We start from the raw sequence: 20392 nt of genomic DNA on the forward strand, positions 1-20392 counted from the left end.
GCTCTTTTGCCATCAGAATTGTTGTCTAAAGGCAAAGAAAGATGCCCAACGGATTTACTTTACCAAATTGACCATCCCAGCCTTGCCGTAATGGTCCATTTGATTCACCTTTTATTGTTCATTTTATTTTCACTTACTGAATACGGGACAGACTTGACTGGGGTAAAGAAGGGGAGAAAGAAAGAGGGAAAGAGAAACAGCTGAGAAGAGGGACGGGGGAGAAGGGCAAAAGACAAAAACCAACAGAATGAGCAGAAAAAAAAAGAAGAAAAAAAATGCATCTATCGATCACCTGGATCACCTGCTGAGAAAGAAAAAAGAAAACAAGCAGAAGAGAACAAGAGTAATAGAATAAACAACATCACAATGACATATGGGAATATGACAGTAAATACTAAATATTAAACATTATTGTGCAGCACATAAGATCAACAGAACACAGTGTGCTTTGAGGTAGGAGCCAAAAAGGGTGTAGTTTGTGGGTGTGATCACCCGTGTGTACACCTGTGAGCATGGACGCGCTTGTTTTTTGTTTTTTAAAAGGTTCCTTCATGTAATAATCTGTTAGAGGGTGTGGGGGGGCCACAGCCCCGTCCTCCAGGGCATGAAGCAGTTATGGAGGAGATCAAAACTCCAGACATCCAGAGGCCCCCAGAACACAAGAGACCAAGGAAGACCAACAGAGGGGCAGCTGCGCCACTGTCCCAGAAAGAGCTGAGGAGAGTCCCAGATGAGGGCTCACTCAGCAGCCGCGGAGCAGAAGCCAGGGGGAGTTTTAGTGACGCGCCCGTGAGCTCCGCCGGCAGCCAGCCGTGCCTGAGTGACCGAGCCCCAGGCCGAGAGGCCGGGGGCACCCCCACCTCCGAAGTGGCCCGAGCGAGCCCCAGGCTCCAGGCCCCGATAAGCGGCCGCCAAGGAGTGAGCCGGTGTGTACCTGGACGCCCACCCCCGGACACAAAGAACCCCCAACACACCAATGTCTGAGGGAGTCCGCCACTGGCAGGGGAAGTGGTGGTAGGGGGAGATAGGCCTCCAAAGCTTGGAGGGCCTGAGATGTCCCCAGAGAGGTGGCGCCTGACACCCAACCTGACATATAGACACAGAAATACAGGCACACACAGACACAAACATCCATTCCCACCCTCATGCTCTCATATGCACTTACTCCACACTCAACCAACGTGGAGACAGACATAAAGAGACGTTGTACACACGATCACACTCCCCAAGCGTACTCTACAAACCGGGTCTAGGTACCCTTGCCCCTGGAGGGGGGAACTGCACCCAGACCCAGGTGGTGTTACCCTTTTCCCTGCGGTGGGGGGAGGCAGACCGCCCCGACTCCGCAGCAGCAGGGAGGCCCCACACTCCAGACCGCAGTCGGACGGCCAACTCCTCCTCCTAGCCCCCCCGCTCCAGCAGGTCGCAGAGAACGGGGGTGAGAGAAGACTCCAAACCTCCCTCCACCTGCTCATTGTAGTGTTGATGCATGTGTGTTCTAAGGTGCATTTAAAACCCAGGAGGGCATGGAGCTACCTGCCAGAGAGCAGCAGGTAAGCGCATGGTCCCTCCTGCTAGCCCTCAATGTCTAAGTGTGTTTAACATTGAGAGGTGGGCAACAACGCCAGGGGTGAGGTGTACACCCTGATGGTAATTTGGACTCCGTGTATCGTGCCCACCCCCAAGATCCTATATGTATGTGTAATGAGAGTGTGAGTAATGTGAATGTCTAAGTTGTGGGATAAAATTGAGGCAGAGGCAGCCAGAAGGGGACGGGGGGGGGGGGGGGGTGGCCTCCTCTGCACCCTGGTGACATACCCCTACTCCAAGGTCCTGCATGTGTGGGTGGTTGTGGTGGAGCGGGAAGAGGGAGGCAGCTGGAGATGGGGAGGGAAGGAAGGGAGGGGCAAGTGACCCCTCCCTGGGGCCAGCTCCCCCGCTGACCCCAGCTTTACTCAACTTTACCCGCGCCCCGCGACCATTACCCTGACCCTGGTCCACATAAGTGAAGCCCATTGCCAGGATCTTGTGAGCACAAGTTGATTCAGCTTTGAGGCACACATCAAAGAAGCCGCCTGGTCTTGTTTCAATTAAATCACAGCTTTCACTGTCATACCTGGAAAAAGTCATCCCCATGTTTGTTTTCTCCAGGCTTGGCTACTGCAACTCTGTCCACACTCGTATAAACACAAAGTTACTCTCTCGCCTCTGGCTCATTCAAAATGCAACAGCTGGGGTTTTATTGGTTTTGGTGGACTGCAGAGCTTCACCCCAGTCCTGACTTCTGTGCTTTGACTATCTGTAAGCTTATAGAGTCAACTTGTAAGATTTTGCTGATCCCTTTAAAAGTACATCTGAGTCTGAGCCTGAGATACATACCAGATATGTCGATCCTCCTGGGTGGTGACTGTGCTTTTGCTATCAGGGCCCTCGATTTTAGAACAACCTGCCTGAGGAGATACGACTGATGAAATCAGTAACCTCCTCCTTTAAACAACTTCTTAATTCATGTTTCATAGACCTTCTTTTATGTGATGTCATCACATGTGATGTATTAACAATACTGTTAATCAATGTTAATCGGGGCTTAATGTTTGGCTTTCTGTTTGAAATCACCCTCTGAGTGTTATATGTATATGTATATACTAGGATGCAGATTTTTATTTTGAAAATTGCAAACAGTACTGACCCAGAATTTCACAATCGGTGCACGCCTGGTGTGTCGTCTCCCTCAGGCTCCAGCTGGATTAAGAGGAAAAATCCTGATGATTTATTTTTTGGTTTGGAGGTCCCAGGCTCTAATCAGAGGCACGCCACAGCACAGTAAAACCCACAGTTTGTGGTATTTTCTGAGACTACAGATGTAAATGAGTTTTTCTTCCTCTGATTTGCATGAAGCTGAATCAGATCTGATGTGTGACTGTTTTGACGTGTCGAGAAAGCAAGAGAAAGTCCTCTTTGTTGCCGAACTGGGAATATTGTTAAAAAGAGGATATGCGCTGGCTGTTTGTGTGGAAATGTGAGTTAAAGATCTGTTTTGCTGTCGAGAAAAAGACAACTGATTGAAAGTGTTCAGAGGAAATTCTGAGGCTTGTGGTAAAACCTTTGACCACATTAGTGCTCAAGATTAATCTGACTGACCTTTGTTAAAAAAAGGAGATTAAAAACCATTTTATTGGGAGTTTGATGATCAAATGTCATAACTGTGAGTTTATGTCATGGATAGAATTTGGCTTTTCTAACTGCTGCGGTTTGATTTAGACCTGATGGTTGTTTGAAAGACTGGATATTTGCCAGGATTATTTGATGTTGTCTTTAAGCAAAAAATATACAGATTTGCAAAAATGTTTCCAAACAGTTCCTCCTGCGCATGGTTCTGCTCGAGTTTTGGGAGTTTTTTTGGCCCCACTATCTGAAAATACCAGTCAAAGAAAACCCCTGGGCTTCTCTTTATAAGGTAAAAATGAAAATCAAAACAGATTATATCTGAACTGAAAATGTTTACACATTATTACACCGATGGACAAGCTAAGCTGTTTGTGTGCATTCTCTCCATATTTTGAGTATCTAAACAGGCGTGTTTTCCAACACATACTGGATAGAACCATGTGGCAACCACTTGGGACAGAGATATGAAGTCCAAGTAGAAGCGCCAAAAACTGTAGTGCAAATGGCCTCTTGAGGCTGGCTCAAAAAGCGAGTCAGCCCCCATAGACTCCTGTGTTAAAATGCCCAGATTTACAGTACAAATAAACCTGCTTTATCCCTTCATAATGACACACACACACACACACACACACACACACACACACACACACACACACACACACACACACACACACACACTCGTTTTCATATCTTAGTGAGGACATCTCATTGACATAGTGCTTTCCCTAGCTCCTTACCCTAACCCTAACCATCAATAATGAATGCCTAACCCTAACCCTCAGCCTAAACCTAACCATAACCTAATTGTAACCCTGACACTAAAACCACACTTTGAGCCTCAAAAATGCCGTCAAACTCCTGGGGATGGACATTTTTGTCCCCATAACTGACTGTTGGTCCCCACAAGTATAGTAGTTTCTGTCCTCACAAAGATGTCTAAACATGTACACACATACATGCATAAGCTAAGCATAAATGACACTATTAGAGTCATTTAATGTAATTATCTTATAAACGATATGACTAATATGAAAAGTTAAAATTGTATCACAGCCATGGAGCCAAATTCCTGCAAATTTGGCAGAGATGCATAATTCAGTGCCAGCTGATGTCGCCTGAAACCCCTCTGTACATCCTGTTGGTAAATCTTATACATAACATTATATTTAAGCTGTTCAACATAGGGTTACTGGTACCTCTGCATGCCACTTTGCAACCTCACCTCCACCCCCAGCTTGTTTCAGGCCATTCATGCTATCTTTGACTTTATCAATAACACAGCCATTGTAATAATACATGCTCTGCTCTGTGAGTAGGTGGTGCTACTCTCACTGCCTTCTGGCTTTCCATTCAAAGCCACACAACCAATTAGAGATGACTACAGATGGAATAACAAAAGTATCATCAGCACTAATTAGCAGGTTTTGTGTTAGTGCCAGTCACCCCTGCAGTCTACGAAGGCTGATAACGTAGTACTCCACCCTCATCAGTATATGGTTACTTCTGCCTTCCACAAAACAAACCCCATAACAGCTAACTAATTGCTGACCGTGTCTGTTGTAGGCGGCCTGTGAATAAAACCGTTTGGAGGTTCAGCATTGGAAGAACACTTTTTGTGCTGCTTGAAATTTCATCTTTAAATAGTGATTCTTTCTCCTCGTTTCGGCTGTATAGTAAATCAGCTTGTTTCAGGTGAAGTGAAGGCGGAGGCTGTTTGTAGCAGTAGTGGGAGAGCTGGAGGAAAGATCGTGGATTTATCCTCAGGAGAAGAGGAATGAGGTCTGAGGAATATTTTACACTTTGACAGAGTGATGCAACCTGAAGACACAGAAGGACCCGCAAGATTGAAACCAGTTTGACACCAGTTTAAAACTCCACTCTGTCATAAAAACCAAACAACCCACCAGAGGTTTGAGTCGTTTCACAGCGTTGCCGTGGATACCGGTTTGTTGCCATGGTGATGTTACTACAGGCAACTACAGTTTGACCGCCAGATGAAAAGTGTGAAGCAGCAAAAATATTTTATTAATAACTTCAGAGAGAGAGAAAGAGAAACGGTGCAGCTAGTCTGCAGGGCTGAGCCTCACCTGCTCAGGTGTATTTTACATATTTAAGATTTTTTTTTTCTTTTTGGGGTATGAAATAGATCCGTGTTTCTCCACCTTAATCTGAGACAGTCATGGTTCAGTTCTGCTCTGAAACTCGGGCGAGGTTTTCTGCTGCAGGGGAGAAAGTGGAAATAAGATGCAATCACAGCTTTGAGTTTTGTATTCAGACAGACCGCTGACTTTCTGTGGGCGGACGGTGAAGCCAAGAAGACATTCTTTAGTGGATTTCAAATTTTACAGTGAAGTTCAGATCTGGGGTCAGTTTCTGCACAATTCAAAAATCTACAATATTGTCTTGTTTCAGTTTCTCGGAGGGTTTATTTCATTTCCTTTTTCCACCAGATCGCCCCGTAAAGGGAATATCTTTAGGGTTTGGACAGATAAAACAAGAAAAACAAGTTTTGTCTGTTTTTGACCAGCGGGCAGTGAGATTAACTGCAAGTGGGCCTGCTGACCTGTGAATAATCATAAGCAGCTGCTTTTCACAAGTTTTAATTCTCCTGAACTTTAATCTGTTTCAGGTAAAGAGGAGCTGCCATGTTGGCCTCCTCCATCCCCCCGTCACTCCTCCTCTTCCTCCACATCCTCTCCCCTTTCTCCCAACCTGTGGATGCCTCGAAACATGTGGAGTTGAAGGGCGCCCCCCTGTCGCACCTGCTCCTGGATCCTGGAGCGGGACATATTTATGTGGGCGGGGTCAATAATCTGTACCAGCTGACCACTGGCCTCGAGGTGTTGTTGCATGTAAAGACCGGCCCTTACCGGGACTCCCCAGAGTGCCTCCCACCAATCGTGCTCCAGGAATGCCCATCAGCCAAGGACACCGACAACTACAACAAACTGCTGCTGATGGAGACGGGGCAGGGGGTGGAGCCAGGGAGTCTGATAGTCTGTGGATCACTGTTCCAGGGAATCTGTGAAAAGAGGTACGTCAGTTTACTGTGCTAGTTTTCCTCACTGTGTTCCCAGAGTTTATCCAAATACATTTTTCTCACACTGTATCTGTTCTTTGCATGTATCAACGGTGACTGATGTCTGGATTAGCCAAAACACGTATGAAGAATGACTTTTCTGTCCTGTCTTTCTCTGCAGGAATCTGTCCAATATTTCTCAGCTCATCTATCAGACGTCCAATCCCGTTGACACTCAGTACGTCGCAGCCAACGCTCCAGGTGTCTCCACTGTTGCCGTGGTAATAACCACGAAAAATAAGCAGGAAGGGGGTGGGGATGGTGACGTGCTGCGCCTGATGCTGGTTGGTCGAAGCTACACTAGCAAAGGCCCTGGTGACATCCCACCAATCACGACACGGCGGCTGTTTCCAGTGGTTCCACCCCGCAGAGCGTTCTCTCAGGAGGAGGAGCTTGGAAAACTTGTTGTAGGAAGTTACTCCGATTACAACAACCACTTTGTGAAGGCTGTTGTCCATGGCAACCATGTCTACTTCCTGTTCTCACGGCGGCACAAGAAGGAGTACCGGACTTATGCCTCTAGGCTCTGCATCTCTGATCGTAGCTTCTACTCGTACGTTGAGGTGCCACTGCTGTGCCAGGGTGGGTATAACCTGGCACAGGGTGCATGGTTAGGCAACCACTCAGGTGAACCTCACCTGTTTGTCGTCATGGCAGCGGGGCAGGCGTCCACGCCCGTAGCAACAAATCGTTCAGCTCTCTGCGTTTATGGCATGGCGGAGTTAGACACAATGTTGCGGAGAGCACAGGAAGTGTGTTACACAGAGGGAGGACAAGGCAGCGGTGGAAAGGAGGAGGCCTACATCGAGTACGGCGTGTCATCAAAATGTCTCAAACTGCCGAAGGTAAACTCACAAACACCTGAGCAGTGTTGGGGTGATTAACAAAGTAATCTATGAATTTGTCCCCAGAGAAAGTACTCATTACGTTACTTTCTTGCTACTCTGTAACGTGACCTGAAACACAATGTAAACCTGAGGCTATGTAAGAACACAAAGCCGACATAACAAAGTTTGAAACCAGCTCAATGAAACTTCAAAGTCATCGCCACGATGATTTTGCTGTAGAAACATGAACAGAAGTGGAGGCTGCGTCACTTAATCGCTGCCTTTGTTACCTGTTGAAGCTCAGGCTCTGGATGCAGGCCTGGGGTCAGCATACGCTCAACTTTAACATCACACTGCCTTCTTCGTTAGCTCTGTATTAGCATGCTGTCTGTGCAGATGCTCACAAAGAGTCGATGTTAGCGGTATAACACTGTCATTTTTTGTCCTGGACACAGTTTGCACTTTATATAATCATGCTCTTGTAATAAAAGCGATTTCCATATCACCACTCAACAAATGTTGTTGACCACTAAACCATTTCCCTCCTCCTTGTACACAATCAAAACGAGGTGTTTGTTTTTTGCGTAGGGGTGCAGAAGAAAAAGTGAATGTTTTTTTCTTTCTATCTGCTCAGTGTGCACAGAACTAAAGAACCTTTGTAATGCAAGTAATGACATAATTGCAACTGTAGTGTAACTACTGAATTTTGTACAGTAACTCATTACATTACTGCATGACTGAAAAATATAATGTGGTACCAGTAACATGTTGCACCCAGCATTGGCACTGGGGGTGGCTGTAGCTCAGGAGGTAGAGCAGGTCATCTACTAATCAGAAGGTTGGTGGTGTTCATACCAAATATCCTTGGGCAAGATACTAAATCGATACTCTTCGATGCATCCGTCGGAGAATGAATGCTGGATAGAAAGCACTAATGTAGATTTAACACTTACCATTACTGGCTGTGAGTAACCTCCTTACCTGGAACACTCACAAGCTTGGTGCACATAATACATGCATAATGTATTTTGATTTTGCAAATCATTATTATTCTTTTTTTTTTAGATTGGGGGGTGGGAGGTAGCCCCTCCTAAAGCGAATGAAAGCTGTGGTTTCAGTTTTCTATGCAATAACTTTGTGGTAGGCTGTTCAAGTTTTTTGGCAATAGAGTTGTGATAATATCAGTTCTACGTTGAAAATATATATGAATGGACTGATGCCAAAGCTTCAGTTCAGACCACAAAGTCAAGCTTATTTGTAATCAGCTGATTTTTACCGTTCGACATGTCCAACTGGTAAATCTCATATAGGACATGCTTTTAAGCTGCTTTTCCCCACCCAATGGTTGCTCTGATCTGCAAGTCACTTTGCAACCCACCTCCACCCCAAGTCCTTAATTTCATGTTTTTTTTAATAAAGTTGACCAATCTGTTGTCTTTGCTGCTGCTCTCAGAAGTAGGTCCAAGCAAAGAGTGATAGAGCCAAATATAAACTCCAGATACTGCAGATGACAGAGTTAGAGCTACTGCTAGTAATGAGAGTGCAGTACAGAAGTGTGGGTGACAGTTGAAAACAATGGGACAGTAAACTTGTTCCAATGAGAGTCCAAAGATGATCCCACGGATCGCTGAGGTCCTGGTCGGCCAAGTGGGACATCGTATGACATCACATTTTACATGTGATGACATCACAGATTAGCAGCTGCTTTAGGCAAGAAGCTGTCGATGGTTGTCATCTGCCTCGCTGCTGACCTTAATACTATGTGTGTGTGTGTGAGTGAGTGTGTGTGTGGATTAGAGTGGTTATCTTCAGCATCTGGACTTATCATCAGACAGCTGCCACTCAAACACAGAGCTTGTAACACAGAGCTGACCCACATAGAGCAAAAATACACAGATTAAAGTGACAGGCTGAGTGGAAAAAAGCACGAGTTTTAAAGGTGAATGGAAGCAATATTGTTTGTGTTTAGAGACGTAAACAGATAAAGCAGGGCTGACCACATACCTGTGTTCACTGGCTTCTCTCTCTCTGTTTATTCATCTATCAGGTCTCTCTCTCAGAGTACCCCTGTGGAGGGGAACACACCCCCAACCCCATCGCTAGCGCCGTGCCCCTCAAAGCCACGCCCATTGTCAACTCCACTATACAGCTGACCGCTGTCACCACAGCAACTGAGGCGGGCCACACCATCGCTTTCCTGGGAGATAGAAAGGGACAACTGCAAAAGGTGACACCACCAACATGTTTTACAGCCGTTTCACACATGAAGTAGACGCCGTCGGTTGGGCCATTGACCTCAGTTACCCTTTCCCACATGTCCCACACAACAGCTGAAATGGTGCACATTGTGGCTGAACATGGAGCGATATGACACATGATGCTTAATCTCCCTGCTGTGAATTTAGCAGACAGTTACTTGTAGTATAAAACCGTTTGTACTCTCACATGAAAAGTTTTGGGGTGCAAATGCATATACGAATAATGCTTAATTGAACAGGCAATAACTCTAATGGAGCTGCTAAGAGACCAGCTGGTGAGACTGGTTTTTACTTGGCAGTGAAAAGGCCTGTTTAGGCGTTTGTGTCTCCATCTCTAGCTACAGGGAGGAATCAGCTGTTTCCTGTTTATGTTGTAACTGGAAGGTCTGAAGAGAAGCACCAGGAAAATGATCACACACACACACACACACACACACACACACACACACACACACACACACACACACTGAACAGAGCAGCTTGTAGCCTGAAGCTCTTTATAAGCAACACAATGATACACTCTATGTATGCGTGTGTGTGTGTGACTAACAGGCGTTTAGCTCGAGGGTGTGGTGCGTTTGGGAAGAGTGGGAAGGGTCACATGGGAGCATGCTCAGACTTTTGTTGTTGATTGGTGATTGGTCTCTCAGGTGCAGTCTGGTAAGAATCCAGCAGGACACCCCTGAAGCTTTTAACTGGGTGTAAGTGTGTGTGTGTGTACTTGTACATGTGGCTTATGAGGACCCAGTCTTACACATTGTTAGAGAGGACATTTGAAAAGTGATGAGATTCTGTACCCAATTGTTCTCGCTGCGGGACACCTTAAGAGGCATTTTTTTTTCCATTTCATTTCGAAGTTTTTATCAAGTTCAAGTTTAGGGTAAGGGTCCTGGGAATGCACCGTGTGACTCATAGTCCTCGCAAAGTTAGAAGGACAAACTTGTGTGCGTGTGTGCGTTAATGAGCTCTAATCTTGCCTCGGAGCCTCAGCGAGGTAAACAGCAGAGCTTTGATTCTCCCCGTTAATATTTAATCACACACACTGTAAATGTTTCAGGGCCTCCTGCTGGATCCTTACCCAGAGTGCACCTGAGGGACCAATAACCAATCAACAACAAGAGGCATGTACAAGTGCAACACCACGTTTTTTGCGGCGAACCCGGGCACATGTTAACTGCTGTGCTTCTGTTGGGATTGTGAAATAGTGAATCTATCAGAAAGGTGCTCAAGCACCAGTTTCTCCAGCATGTGATGCTCCTGCAGTGTTTCTGTGGGCGTGGCACCCGAGGCTATCCGAACTAAAGAAACACATATGCACATGTTTTCCTCCTGCACTTTAACATATCTAAAGGCAGAGTCCCCGCACTTGTTTTAAATTTTTGTGCGGATGTATACTAGAAGCACAGTGACTCCTGACTCCTCTGCTTGTAAAAGGACTTCTAGTTATATAGAAATCGATGTGAAAGCAGCTCTGGCTCCTTTGCCCTGTAGACTTTGTGGGCTCACTCACTTGTTTCAGGTCATTCAGGTCATTATGACTGGGGGTGGCTGTTCTTCAGGAGGTAGAGAAAGTCATTTACTAATCAGAAGGTTGGTGGTTCAAATTCTGGCTGCTGTAGTCTGCATGTCTCAGTATCTTTGGGCAGGATACTGAACCCCAAGCTGATCTCTGATGCGTTCAGCGGAGCATGAATGTGTGTGAATGTAAGATAGAAAGGACTCAGGTGTAGAAGAAAGTGCTTGTGTGAATGGATGAATGACAAATGCTGTATGAAGTGCTTTGAATGCCCAAGTTGAGTAGATAAGCAGTATGTAAGAACTAGTCCGTCTACTGTTGAAACACAAATATGGTTCTTTTAAGTCAGAGAAGATAGTCTTTGTCTTTTTAAATTGTTAAACATAAATGAACCTGTGATGTCCTCAGTTTCCCAGTCAGAAAAATCCTTTCCTCATTGCATCCTGTTTAAAAGAAGAAGACGGTGATGATGAAAATGCTCAGCATTAAACTCCACTAAGCATTGTGTTTTTAGGTTATTGCAGTCTGCGGTGCAGAAGTGTCTCCTGAACTCAGATTTACACCCTGATGCCTTTAGGAAAAAGCAGTAACAGTACTTCAATTCTTCTAAAAAACTCAGTGTTTCACAAACTCACAGCTGTACACAAGAAACGTGACAAAAGTATTTGAGTGAAGATTGAACACAGAGGGATAAGAGAGACACTAAAGCCCTGCCATACCTTTATACTTGCACACAATTGACCAATCAGTGAGTGAAGTGGCTGAGATATGGTAGAGATTTCCAGAGTTTCTACTTTGTCAGGATGCTGCTGTTCCATCTCAGCAAGAATAAAAAAAGACAAAAAATAAACTGGATGTGGCACAGCAGGATCGAGTCTGTTCAAACTCAAACGATCCTCCTTTCTGCATTTTTCACTGTCTGAATTGTTCTCTTTGTCACACGCTGCTGATAGTGCAGGTGCCTTGAGGGGTGTTGTCGGGGTGAAGCAGCTCCACCTGCTGGCGGGTTGTTGCTGCTGCCGCAGCGGCAGCAGGCACTGCTGCTTTCATGTTGTCACTTTACTGAAATTAAATGTTGATGATCATCATTTTTACTTGTCACAACATTTCAGCTCTTAGACGTTTTATATTTGCTGACACGAGTTTCTCCGTCTTGAGTTAACTTTTTCAAAATACTTCACACAGTCGGAACAGCAGGAGTCCACATGAAAGGATCCCGTCTCATCACTCGAGCAGGAAAGTCATTCAGTGACAAATACTGTGCAGCAGAGAAAGAGCGTTCTTTTGTTGTACTCAGAACAAATAAACAATGAACAGTACACAGAGATGTGTGTTTGTGTTTTAGTGGCATTAGTACAGATCCAGAACATCTCAGGGTGTGGATGGAGCCAATTAGTGAAACTGGGATGGAATCAGCCAATTTTCCGCCCTTCACTGAGATGTACTGACAGCAGGGAGGGTCTGACCAGGGCCAACCTGTTTCTCTCTGTCTCCGTGTCTCTGATCTGGAAGTCAGTCATGCCATCTTAAGGGGTTTGTCAGTACCTGAAGTTGGAGACGCGAGGCTTGCTGTAGGAACGGTGATTAGAGGAGGCACAGGTGTACCCCTCTGTGGATGTCTTTTCACCTGTGATGTTTAAAAGAAGCATTAGACATAGCGGGAGGACAATGATTCTCTTTTGTATTCATACCTTATGTTAGAAATCTGCTGTCAAGCTTTCTGCTTTTCTCCAGTCGTGTGTGTGTGTGTGTGTGTGTGTGTGTGTGTGTGTGTGTGTGTGTGTGTGTGTGTGTGTGTGTGAGAGAGAGAGTGTGTAGTTTACTATGGTTGTGGGGACCAAAATCCTGGTCCCCACAAGTTTGAAGGCATTTTTGAGACTCAAAATGTTGTTTTAGTGACAGGGTTACAATTGTAATTGGGTTATGGTTAGGTTTAGGGTCAGGGTTAGGCATTCATTTTTTATGGTTAGGATGAGGGGCTAGGGAAAGCATTATGTCAATTAGATGTCCCCACAAGATATGAATACCTGATATGTGTGTGTGTAACAGAATGTGTAATTTGTTGTTTGGTATAAAGGACACAAGGAAAGGAGGTGAGGAAAGGGATTGAGGTTGCACAAACCAAACAACAGAACAGTGTCGGAATCTGTGGACTCACCTGTGTTGTTGTTTTTCAGGTGTTGGTGATCTCCAATCAGTCAGGCCATCTGTATGGCAGCGAGTTGGTGGACAGTGGCAGTGCCGTCAGCGCTGATCTCCTATTGGATGAGAGCCAGGAACATGTTTATGTTTTAACAAACAGCAGGGTGAGAGACAGTCGACCTCCTTCCTCAGTTCCTGTCTCACTTTCTTTTCTTCAGTTTTTTCCCCCTCCTCCTTCCTCCTTTTGTCCCCAATATCCAATCAGACGATCCATTTAAGAAAAAATGAAAACAAACTGTTTCCTGTCTTTCTCCCAGCTGTCGAAGGTTCCTGTGTCATCCTGTGAGAAACAGACAGACTGTCGCTCCTGTCTCGCTGTGAGAGACCCGTACTGTGGCTGGTGTGTCCTGGAGGGAAGGTAGGTCTACCTGTCGGCTGGTGTTTTGTAACTTTTTAAAAGTACATTTTTATTCTTTATATCTTTTTGTAAACTTTATGTAAACTTTTTACTTTTTTTGTAAAAAGTCTGACTGACAGTAGAAGAAGAAAGTGTAGTAGATTTGGTTTGCTCACAGCAGCATCTGCACGTTGATGTGACATTGCTCTGACGCCGTTTTGCGTTTGGTTGTTTGTTGTTGTTACTAATCTGCAAATGTTTGTATTTTGTGCAGATGTTCCCGGAAACATCAGTGTCAGCGTCACCTGCAGCCCAACCACTGGCTCTGGAGCTTTGAACCAACCAGTCAGTGCGTGACAGTGCAGAGCCTGCAGCCGGCCAATCACAGCAAAGAAGAGCAGACGCAGGTAGGCTGCTGTTGTTTTGATCTGATTCTGACTGACAGCATTATGATGCAGTCAGCCACTCCCGCAGTGATGACAGCCTGGGTCAGGGCACCCTTAGGTGTTGCTGGCAGGTGTCTGTATCAGTCCAGGTTGAAGGAAAACTTGAGGTGCTAGTTCAGCAGCTCTCTGATTGACTGAAGGTTGCTGATTCTGTTTCAACACAGTTGTGTTGTTGTGTTGGCTGTGTGTTATTGCAGAGGCACTGCAAGTCCAGCCAGTTCCAATCCTTCAGACAAGATTCACAGCAGCCGATGAACATCTGCAGCAGCTGTTTACTGCTGCAGCGCTGACAGGATGAACGAAACATCTTCATATTTAGTGCCTCACCGAGTATCTTCACAGGGTTTATAAGGATCAGCACAAACATAGGAGTTATTGCGGTCTGAGTGAAATGAATTCAGACAATAACCTTTTAAGATTTTGTGATGTGAAGTAAAGTTGTTTATTTTTAAAATAGAAGGAGAAAAAAGTAACACTGTGAGCTTTTTCAGCCAGCACAGAAGTGGTTTTGTTCTCGTTTGTAAACCTAAAATATATAAATAAGTAAAGAAAAATAATAGAAAGACCCCAAACTGTCAATGGGCGTTTCTTTTTTTGACAGTAAGACAATGGAAGGATTGCTGATACGAGACACAGCTGCTCTAGAGACAGAGAGAAGGGTCCCGATGGAAAAGCAGTAACCGTGTTTCTGTGTTCGTCTCTCAGGTAACGCTGTCGGTCCCCCAGCTTCCCGCCCTCGCAAAGGAGGAGTCTCTGTCCTGCATCTTCGGGCTCCTCCCGCCTCAGCCTGCCATTGTCATGGGAAACAGCATCACCTGCCAATCCCCTGCCCCGGAGCACCTCCCACCTCTGCCCACAGGAAGCAGTGAGTAGGAACTGTGGGCGCGTTCCAATCCTCCATAATACCATCCTACTTAGCATGCCAGAAACAGATTTAGTGTGTCCCAGTACACAGTGTTTCAGAATGAGTCTGCCAAAAATATCAGGAGGTTTAACTGCATGTGAAGCATTTTACAGCACGCAGCAGTTTGAGCGCCGGTGACAGAGTCCGAGTGCAGCACGCAGTGACAGTAAAAACGTCTTCATTCAGGTGTGCTACTGTGTAACTTCTGTCACCTCTCACCTGCAGATCACATGATCCTGCCCGTGTCACTGATGTTTGGTCATGTGACCGTCACAACGGGCAACATGACCTTCTATGACTGCATGGCTGTAAGCCGACTGAACCAGAGCTCCCAGTAAGTCACGTAGGCACAGTGACAGTGCTGTACGTTTATCTGAATCTAAATCAGTGATGGAGGAGACGCTGAAGGCCGTGGTGTGTGTTTCAGGTGTTTGGCGTGTGTCAGCAGTGTGTGGCGCTGTAACTGGTGTCCTCTGGATCAACTCTGCACTCACAACCACAGCTGTCCAAACCAGCACATCATCCTCAACCACAGAGTAAGACGGCCCGCTGCCCCGTCTGTCTCCATCTTTTTGTCTGTCAGCCTGTCTCTAACCCCGCCTCCTCTCTGTCTGCAGGACTCTCCTGGTCCTACTTCCTGTCCGCTAGTCTACGACCTACAGAGCCCTGCTTTAGTTCCCATGGGCCTGAGCGCCACAGTGGTGCTGCGGGGACGAAACCTGGACGTCTACACTGTAAGTCCGCGTCTCTGACCTCATTTCAGTCTGACGGGGATCTAAATGGAGTCTAATCGAATGGTCCCATTAACAGTTTAATGCAAAACACCAAAAAAATGTTTTTCATGTCTAAAACTGTAAAAACAGTCTTTGTTTGAAGTGGATGAACATTAGTCAGATCAGACTGATATTTCATGTTTCGACTATCTGGTGCCGCAACATCTGCTGTAACCTCCCAAAAAGTGACACTTAGCGTAACCAAGTTAGAGCTTTTGTTTCTTGGAGCCTGGTCGTTGTATCTGGTTGCACTGCTACACTGTTCTCTGTCTGAGTGTGGCGTGCACATAAACATGAAGCCGATTTGATGCTGTTCAATTTAGACAGTCTTCCTTAAGGTGCTTTATATTGTAAGATAAAGATCCTACAATATTACAGAGAAAACCCGAACAATCAGATGACCCCTATGAGTAAGTACTTGGTGACAGTGGGACAGAAAACCTCCTTTTTAGCAGGAAGAAACCTCCAGCAGAACCAGACTGTGGAAAAGAGCCAGAGATTAATCATAACTAACGATTAAATGCAAAGTGGTGAATGAACACGTAGAGAGGTGAGTGAAGAAGAAACGCTCAGAGACTGAAGAGTGTAGGAGTCTCTGTTAGTTTCCGTAAGCCTTGGCTCCTCATCGTGTTTCTACATCTGTGTCTGCAGCAGCTGTAGGCAGGTGTTTCCAGGAGTGCGTCAGGTCTTCTGGCTCCACAAAAAGGAAATTTTTACTCGATATCTGCTTGTTTGTTAACAGCAGCGAGTTCGAGGCAGCTGAGAGAATCATAAATTCATTTTCAGTGTTTTAGTCTGAGCTAATTATCAGGTTGCTGCTGCTGGATGGATAAATTAATTTCATTCTTATGGCACAGAATCCTCATCAGCAGCCTCAGTTACTTCTTCATCTTCAGAGCTGTTGTCATCAAAAAACCTCCAACATCAGATAAAAATTCAGCTTTGAACTAATCCTGAAAGCAGCTGCAGCTCCATCATGTTACTGTGATAATATGCACTTGGGGTGGCTGTAGCTCAGGTGGCAGAGCAGGTCAGCCACTAATCAGAAGGTCGGTGGTTCGATCCCAGGCTGCATCCTGGCTGCATGCCAAATATCCTTGGGCAAGAGACTAACCCCATGTTTGCCTACTGGTGGTGGTCAGAGGGCCCGGTGGCGCCTGTGTCCGGCAGCCTCGCCTCTGTCAGTGCGCCCCAGGGCAGCTGTGGCTACAATGTAGCTTGCTATCGCCAGTGTGTGAATGGGTGGATGACTGAATGTAGTGTAAAGCGCTTTGGGGTCCTATGGACTAGAAAAGCGCTATACAAATGCAGGCCAGGCCAAAAAGTATTGCTTTCAATTAAAATAAACGACCTCCTATATTATGTTCATCCATCAGTCTACTAATAAAACGTAAGCGTGTGCTGCAATTTATGATTTGGGACTTTCGGATGAATTTATTTAGGGTTAACCTTGGTTTACTCTTAACAAGAAACAAGATCAACATGTGCAAAACCACCACCTACTGACCAATCATTCCAACGCAGCAAAATCCTGTGAACCTCTGTGTGCAGATAGTGAGAGAGTATAGCAGGGATCTCAAATTCATTTTACATCATGAGCCAATGTGATCGTGGACCGAATCAGCGAAACCGCACAGTTTAACCACACACTTAACTCCTGAGACGCTTTAATACAACAAAAAAGTGCAAATTCAACAATACATCTCAGTTTGTCTGTGTGATACAATAATGATACTTTTGGCTTAAATTGTAAGAAATTAATGTGTAAAAATGTTGTTAGCTCAGTGCACAGATTGTTTTTTCTTTTTTCATGTTTTTCCTGTGGACTCACTGTAAAAATCATGAATTCCTGTAGTAGTGAAAAAACGGGAATGTTCTGTTATTTAATTGTTTATATATATCGTATTTACTTTCGTGTAGTATGAATAGGCGTGGGGGAGGTTTTTATCAGTAGTACAAGCTCTAAAAACACAGTTAAAAGTCTAGATTATACACCCTCCTTCACATTTTCAAAGACTGGAATCAGTGGCAGGCTGATTCTAGCCCCCAGGCTTTGTCTGGTACCTACTTTAAAGAGATTGGCCGTTTAGATGAAATGTAACCAGATAAGGCAAAGGTATCCCGGGTATGTTGAACTATTTTCGTGGTACCAGCCTTCGGGCGTTGGTCTGTTCTATTGACCTGAATCACTAAAATCAAACAGCTGAGTGTCTGTGTGTGGTCTCTCTGCAGGATGAAGCTCCGTATGTGTGTGTTGTTGAAATCGAAGGATCCCGGACTAATCTGACAGCTTCTGTGGAGAAAATGCACGACAACACGCACACCTTCACCTGCATGCAGCATCAAGTAAGAGACGCACGCAAACACGTTTGCAGATAATTAGTTAATGGCAGTAACCACACAGCTGATATTTAAATTTCTGTCTGTCCACCTGTCCCACTGTCTGTAGTTTCAACATCCAGTCAGTCAACTTCAGTATTCTGCTCCTGTCTACCTGCGGAGAGGGGAACGACGCATTGATGCCTCACCTGGACTCCGACGTAAGAGCCTTAGAGTGTGCGGATGTAGTGCACACTGAGGGCGTGGGCCTCCTTTACTAATATTTAGACAAAAAATAAGTACACACATGAAATTACACTTGGATTCATGACAAGTTTCTAGTGCCCAGTACTGTTTTTACTAGTGAATCAGAGTGTTGTGTCCCCTGAATCCTGAACTGTATGTGATACATAAAATAAACACAGACCAGGGGAAGAGGAAGCAGGGAAAGGGAAAGCTCCAACCTACGACAAAAGCCTCGCTGCAGTTACTGAAACCATATGTGGAATATTGCCAAGAAATGAAGGTTCAGCAGTAAGGATGAAAGGACATCAATTTCATGGTTATTTCATACAGCTCTAATACCAAAGCATTAGAAAATGAATGGTTTTAAATGTTAAAGCATTTTAATAATTCTAATTTAAACATTTGAAACTCAGATATTATCTTTATTAAGTCTTTGGATCTTTTTTATATAGTATAAAAGATCAATTGCTTATTAGAATTAGAAACGAGCAACTATAGATTTAACTATTTTTGATATTGTTTCTGGTATTAATATCACTACTAGTATTATTCAGTTTAAATATCTGCATTAACATTTTCTAGGACAGCTGTGTGTCATTCTATAACTGTGCATACAGTCTGAGTCTGTGTGAAAAACACTCACTCACACAGACTCATGCATTCACACAGTGATGAGGCCCACTGTGTTTGACCAAAGTCAGCATGTGGGTGAGGATGGGGGTTAATGTTTTCACAAAGACAGAAAGAGAAATGCATTCATGATATTTGTCTCCTTTTCTTATTAATATACAGTCCAGCTGTATGACTGCTCAGCTGGCCAATCAGATTGCTCACAGTGCAGGGCGGTGCCTAAAGAGTACGGCTGTGTATGGTGTCCTGGAAGCCCAGCCCCGAGCTGTGTGTACAGCCGAACCTGCTCCAGTAAACCTGCAGACACCTGCCCGCCTCCTCAGATCACAAAGGTGGGTCTCGTCAAAGTCCACGTAGAGGAAGTCCCGCAACTGTGCACCATACTGGATCAAATCCAGGCAGTAATTTTGATGCCCTGTCTGAGTGAACCTGGTATAACTTTAATTTCAGTGGTCACTGGGACCTAAAAACTGCATGTACAGAATCATCAGTCACATCCAATAAAAGCAGCTTCAAAGGTGGTTATTGGCTATTTGGGGGCAGGACAGCTGCCATCTTTGTGTTCCTACAATTCTCCCGCAGATTTCCGTCTCTCGTCCTTTTATAATGATCGGAAGATCAGTCTGTGTGTCTGCAGAGCTCGTTCAAACTGTTTCTACCTGTCTGTCTGCAGGTGGAGCCTGCCTCCGGTCCTCTAGAGGGCGGCATTCTGGTGACGATCACAGGATCGAACCTGGGCATGAAGTATGAGGATGTGGTGGGCGGCGTCACTGTGGCGGGTATTCAATGCCTGCCTCAGTCTAAAGGTTACAAGATCTCCACCAGGTAACATGATGATTACATTAGTGTTTACGGGATTCATTTATGCAAACGTTCAGCACATAACTGAATCACAGAGAGATGTGATGAGACCTCCCTTTCTGTCTGCTCTGTAACAAACCTGGCAGTCACCAGTTCAGCACAATAACATATCAATAACTGGGATTCTTGATGTCTTGATGATGATAGTTCAGAAGTTTTCAATCCAACAATATTCTTCTAAATGGTGTAAAACCACAGACACCCACTTGTAGACTGACGTAGCAGCCGTGACATCACCCACTGGTTAGTGAAGTCCCATTAAGAAGCCTCAAGTGAGTCTTTATGCTGTCGCCATCTTGGTGTTTTTAAACCATATGTGTGATCTGATAAAGAAACTGAGGCTCCTTTTAGCAGCAGAGGAGTCGCCCCCTGCTGGCCATTAGAAACCATGCAGGTTTAAGACACTTCTGCATTTTTACGATTTTATTTCGTACTGTGGATGTGATCACAAAGCTGTGTACTGACTTCTGACACGTGAAATGACCTATTAAATCCAAACAGTAACAGGTCACCTTTCCGACATCATAATAAAATCAGAAACACTTCCAGCCATGCTTCAGTGCTCGATTGTGCTCATATGTCTCATATTAAAGCGCTGAAACAGTCTTCAGTGAACACCTTGAAACAGAAAAAGTCTAGAATCAGGTGAAATCCTCCAAGGATGCCACTCTAACGTGTCCTCTCTCATTTCCTTTCAGCAGCTCTAACATAGTCAAATATTCTTATTCCTGTCTGTGTGACACTAGCAGCCCGTTGAGTCACTTTTCTTTATTGCCCTAAGGAGCTCTACAACCTGTACAGCGCATAACGCCTCCCATCCTCAGAG

The 20392-nt window shown here is 45.0% G+C and overlaps 1 protein-coding gene across 1 annotated transcript in view; it reads left to right on the forward strand.

Annotated features, from left to right (window-relative positions):
- Positions 1-20392, forward strand: part of plxnb3 (plexin B3) — an 89222-nt gene that overhangs the window by 57907 nt on the left and 10923 nt on the right. The window contains exons 3-16 of the mRNA XM_026155157.1: positions 5798-6202; positions 6369-7092; positions 9122-9301; positions 13026-13154; positions 13308-13408; positions 13662-13794; positions 14539-14698; positions 14963-15071; positions 15165-15273; positions 15355-15471; positions 17743-17856; positions 17960-18050; positions 18868-19037; positions 19379-19530. Coding sequence (XP_026010942.1) covers positions 5814-6202; positions 6369-7092; positions 9122-9301; positions 13026-13154; positions 13308-13408; positions 13662-13794; positions 14539-14698; positions 14963-15071; positions 15165-15273; positions 15355-15471; positions 17743-17856; positions 17960-18050; positions 18868-19037; positions 19379-19530 — 2678 coding nt within the window. The 5' untranslated portion in view covers positions 5798-5813. The remainder of the gene's footprint in view (positions 1-5797; positions 6203-6368; positions 7093-9121; positions 9302-13025; positions 13155-13307; positions 13409-13661; positions 13795-14538; positions 14699-14962; positions 15072-15164; positions 15274-15354; positions 15472-17742; positions 17857-17959; positions 18051-18867; positions 19038-19378; positions 19531-20392) is intronic.

The sequence above is a fragment of the Astatotilapia calliptera genome, chromosome 20 (assembly GCF_900246225.1).
Source record: "Astatotilapia calliptera chromosome 20, fAstCal1.2, whole genome shotgun sequence".
NCBI classification, from domain to species: Eukaryota; Metazoa; Chordata; class Actinopteri; order Cichliformes; family Cichlidae; genus Astatotilapia; species Astatotilapia calliptera.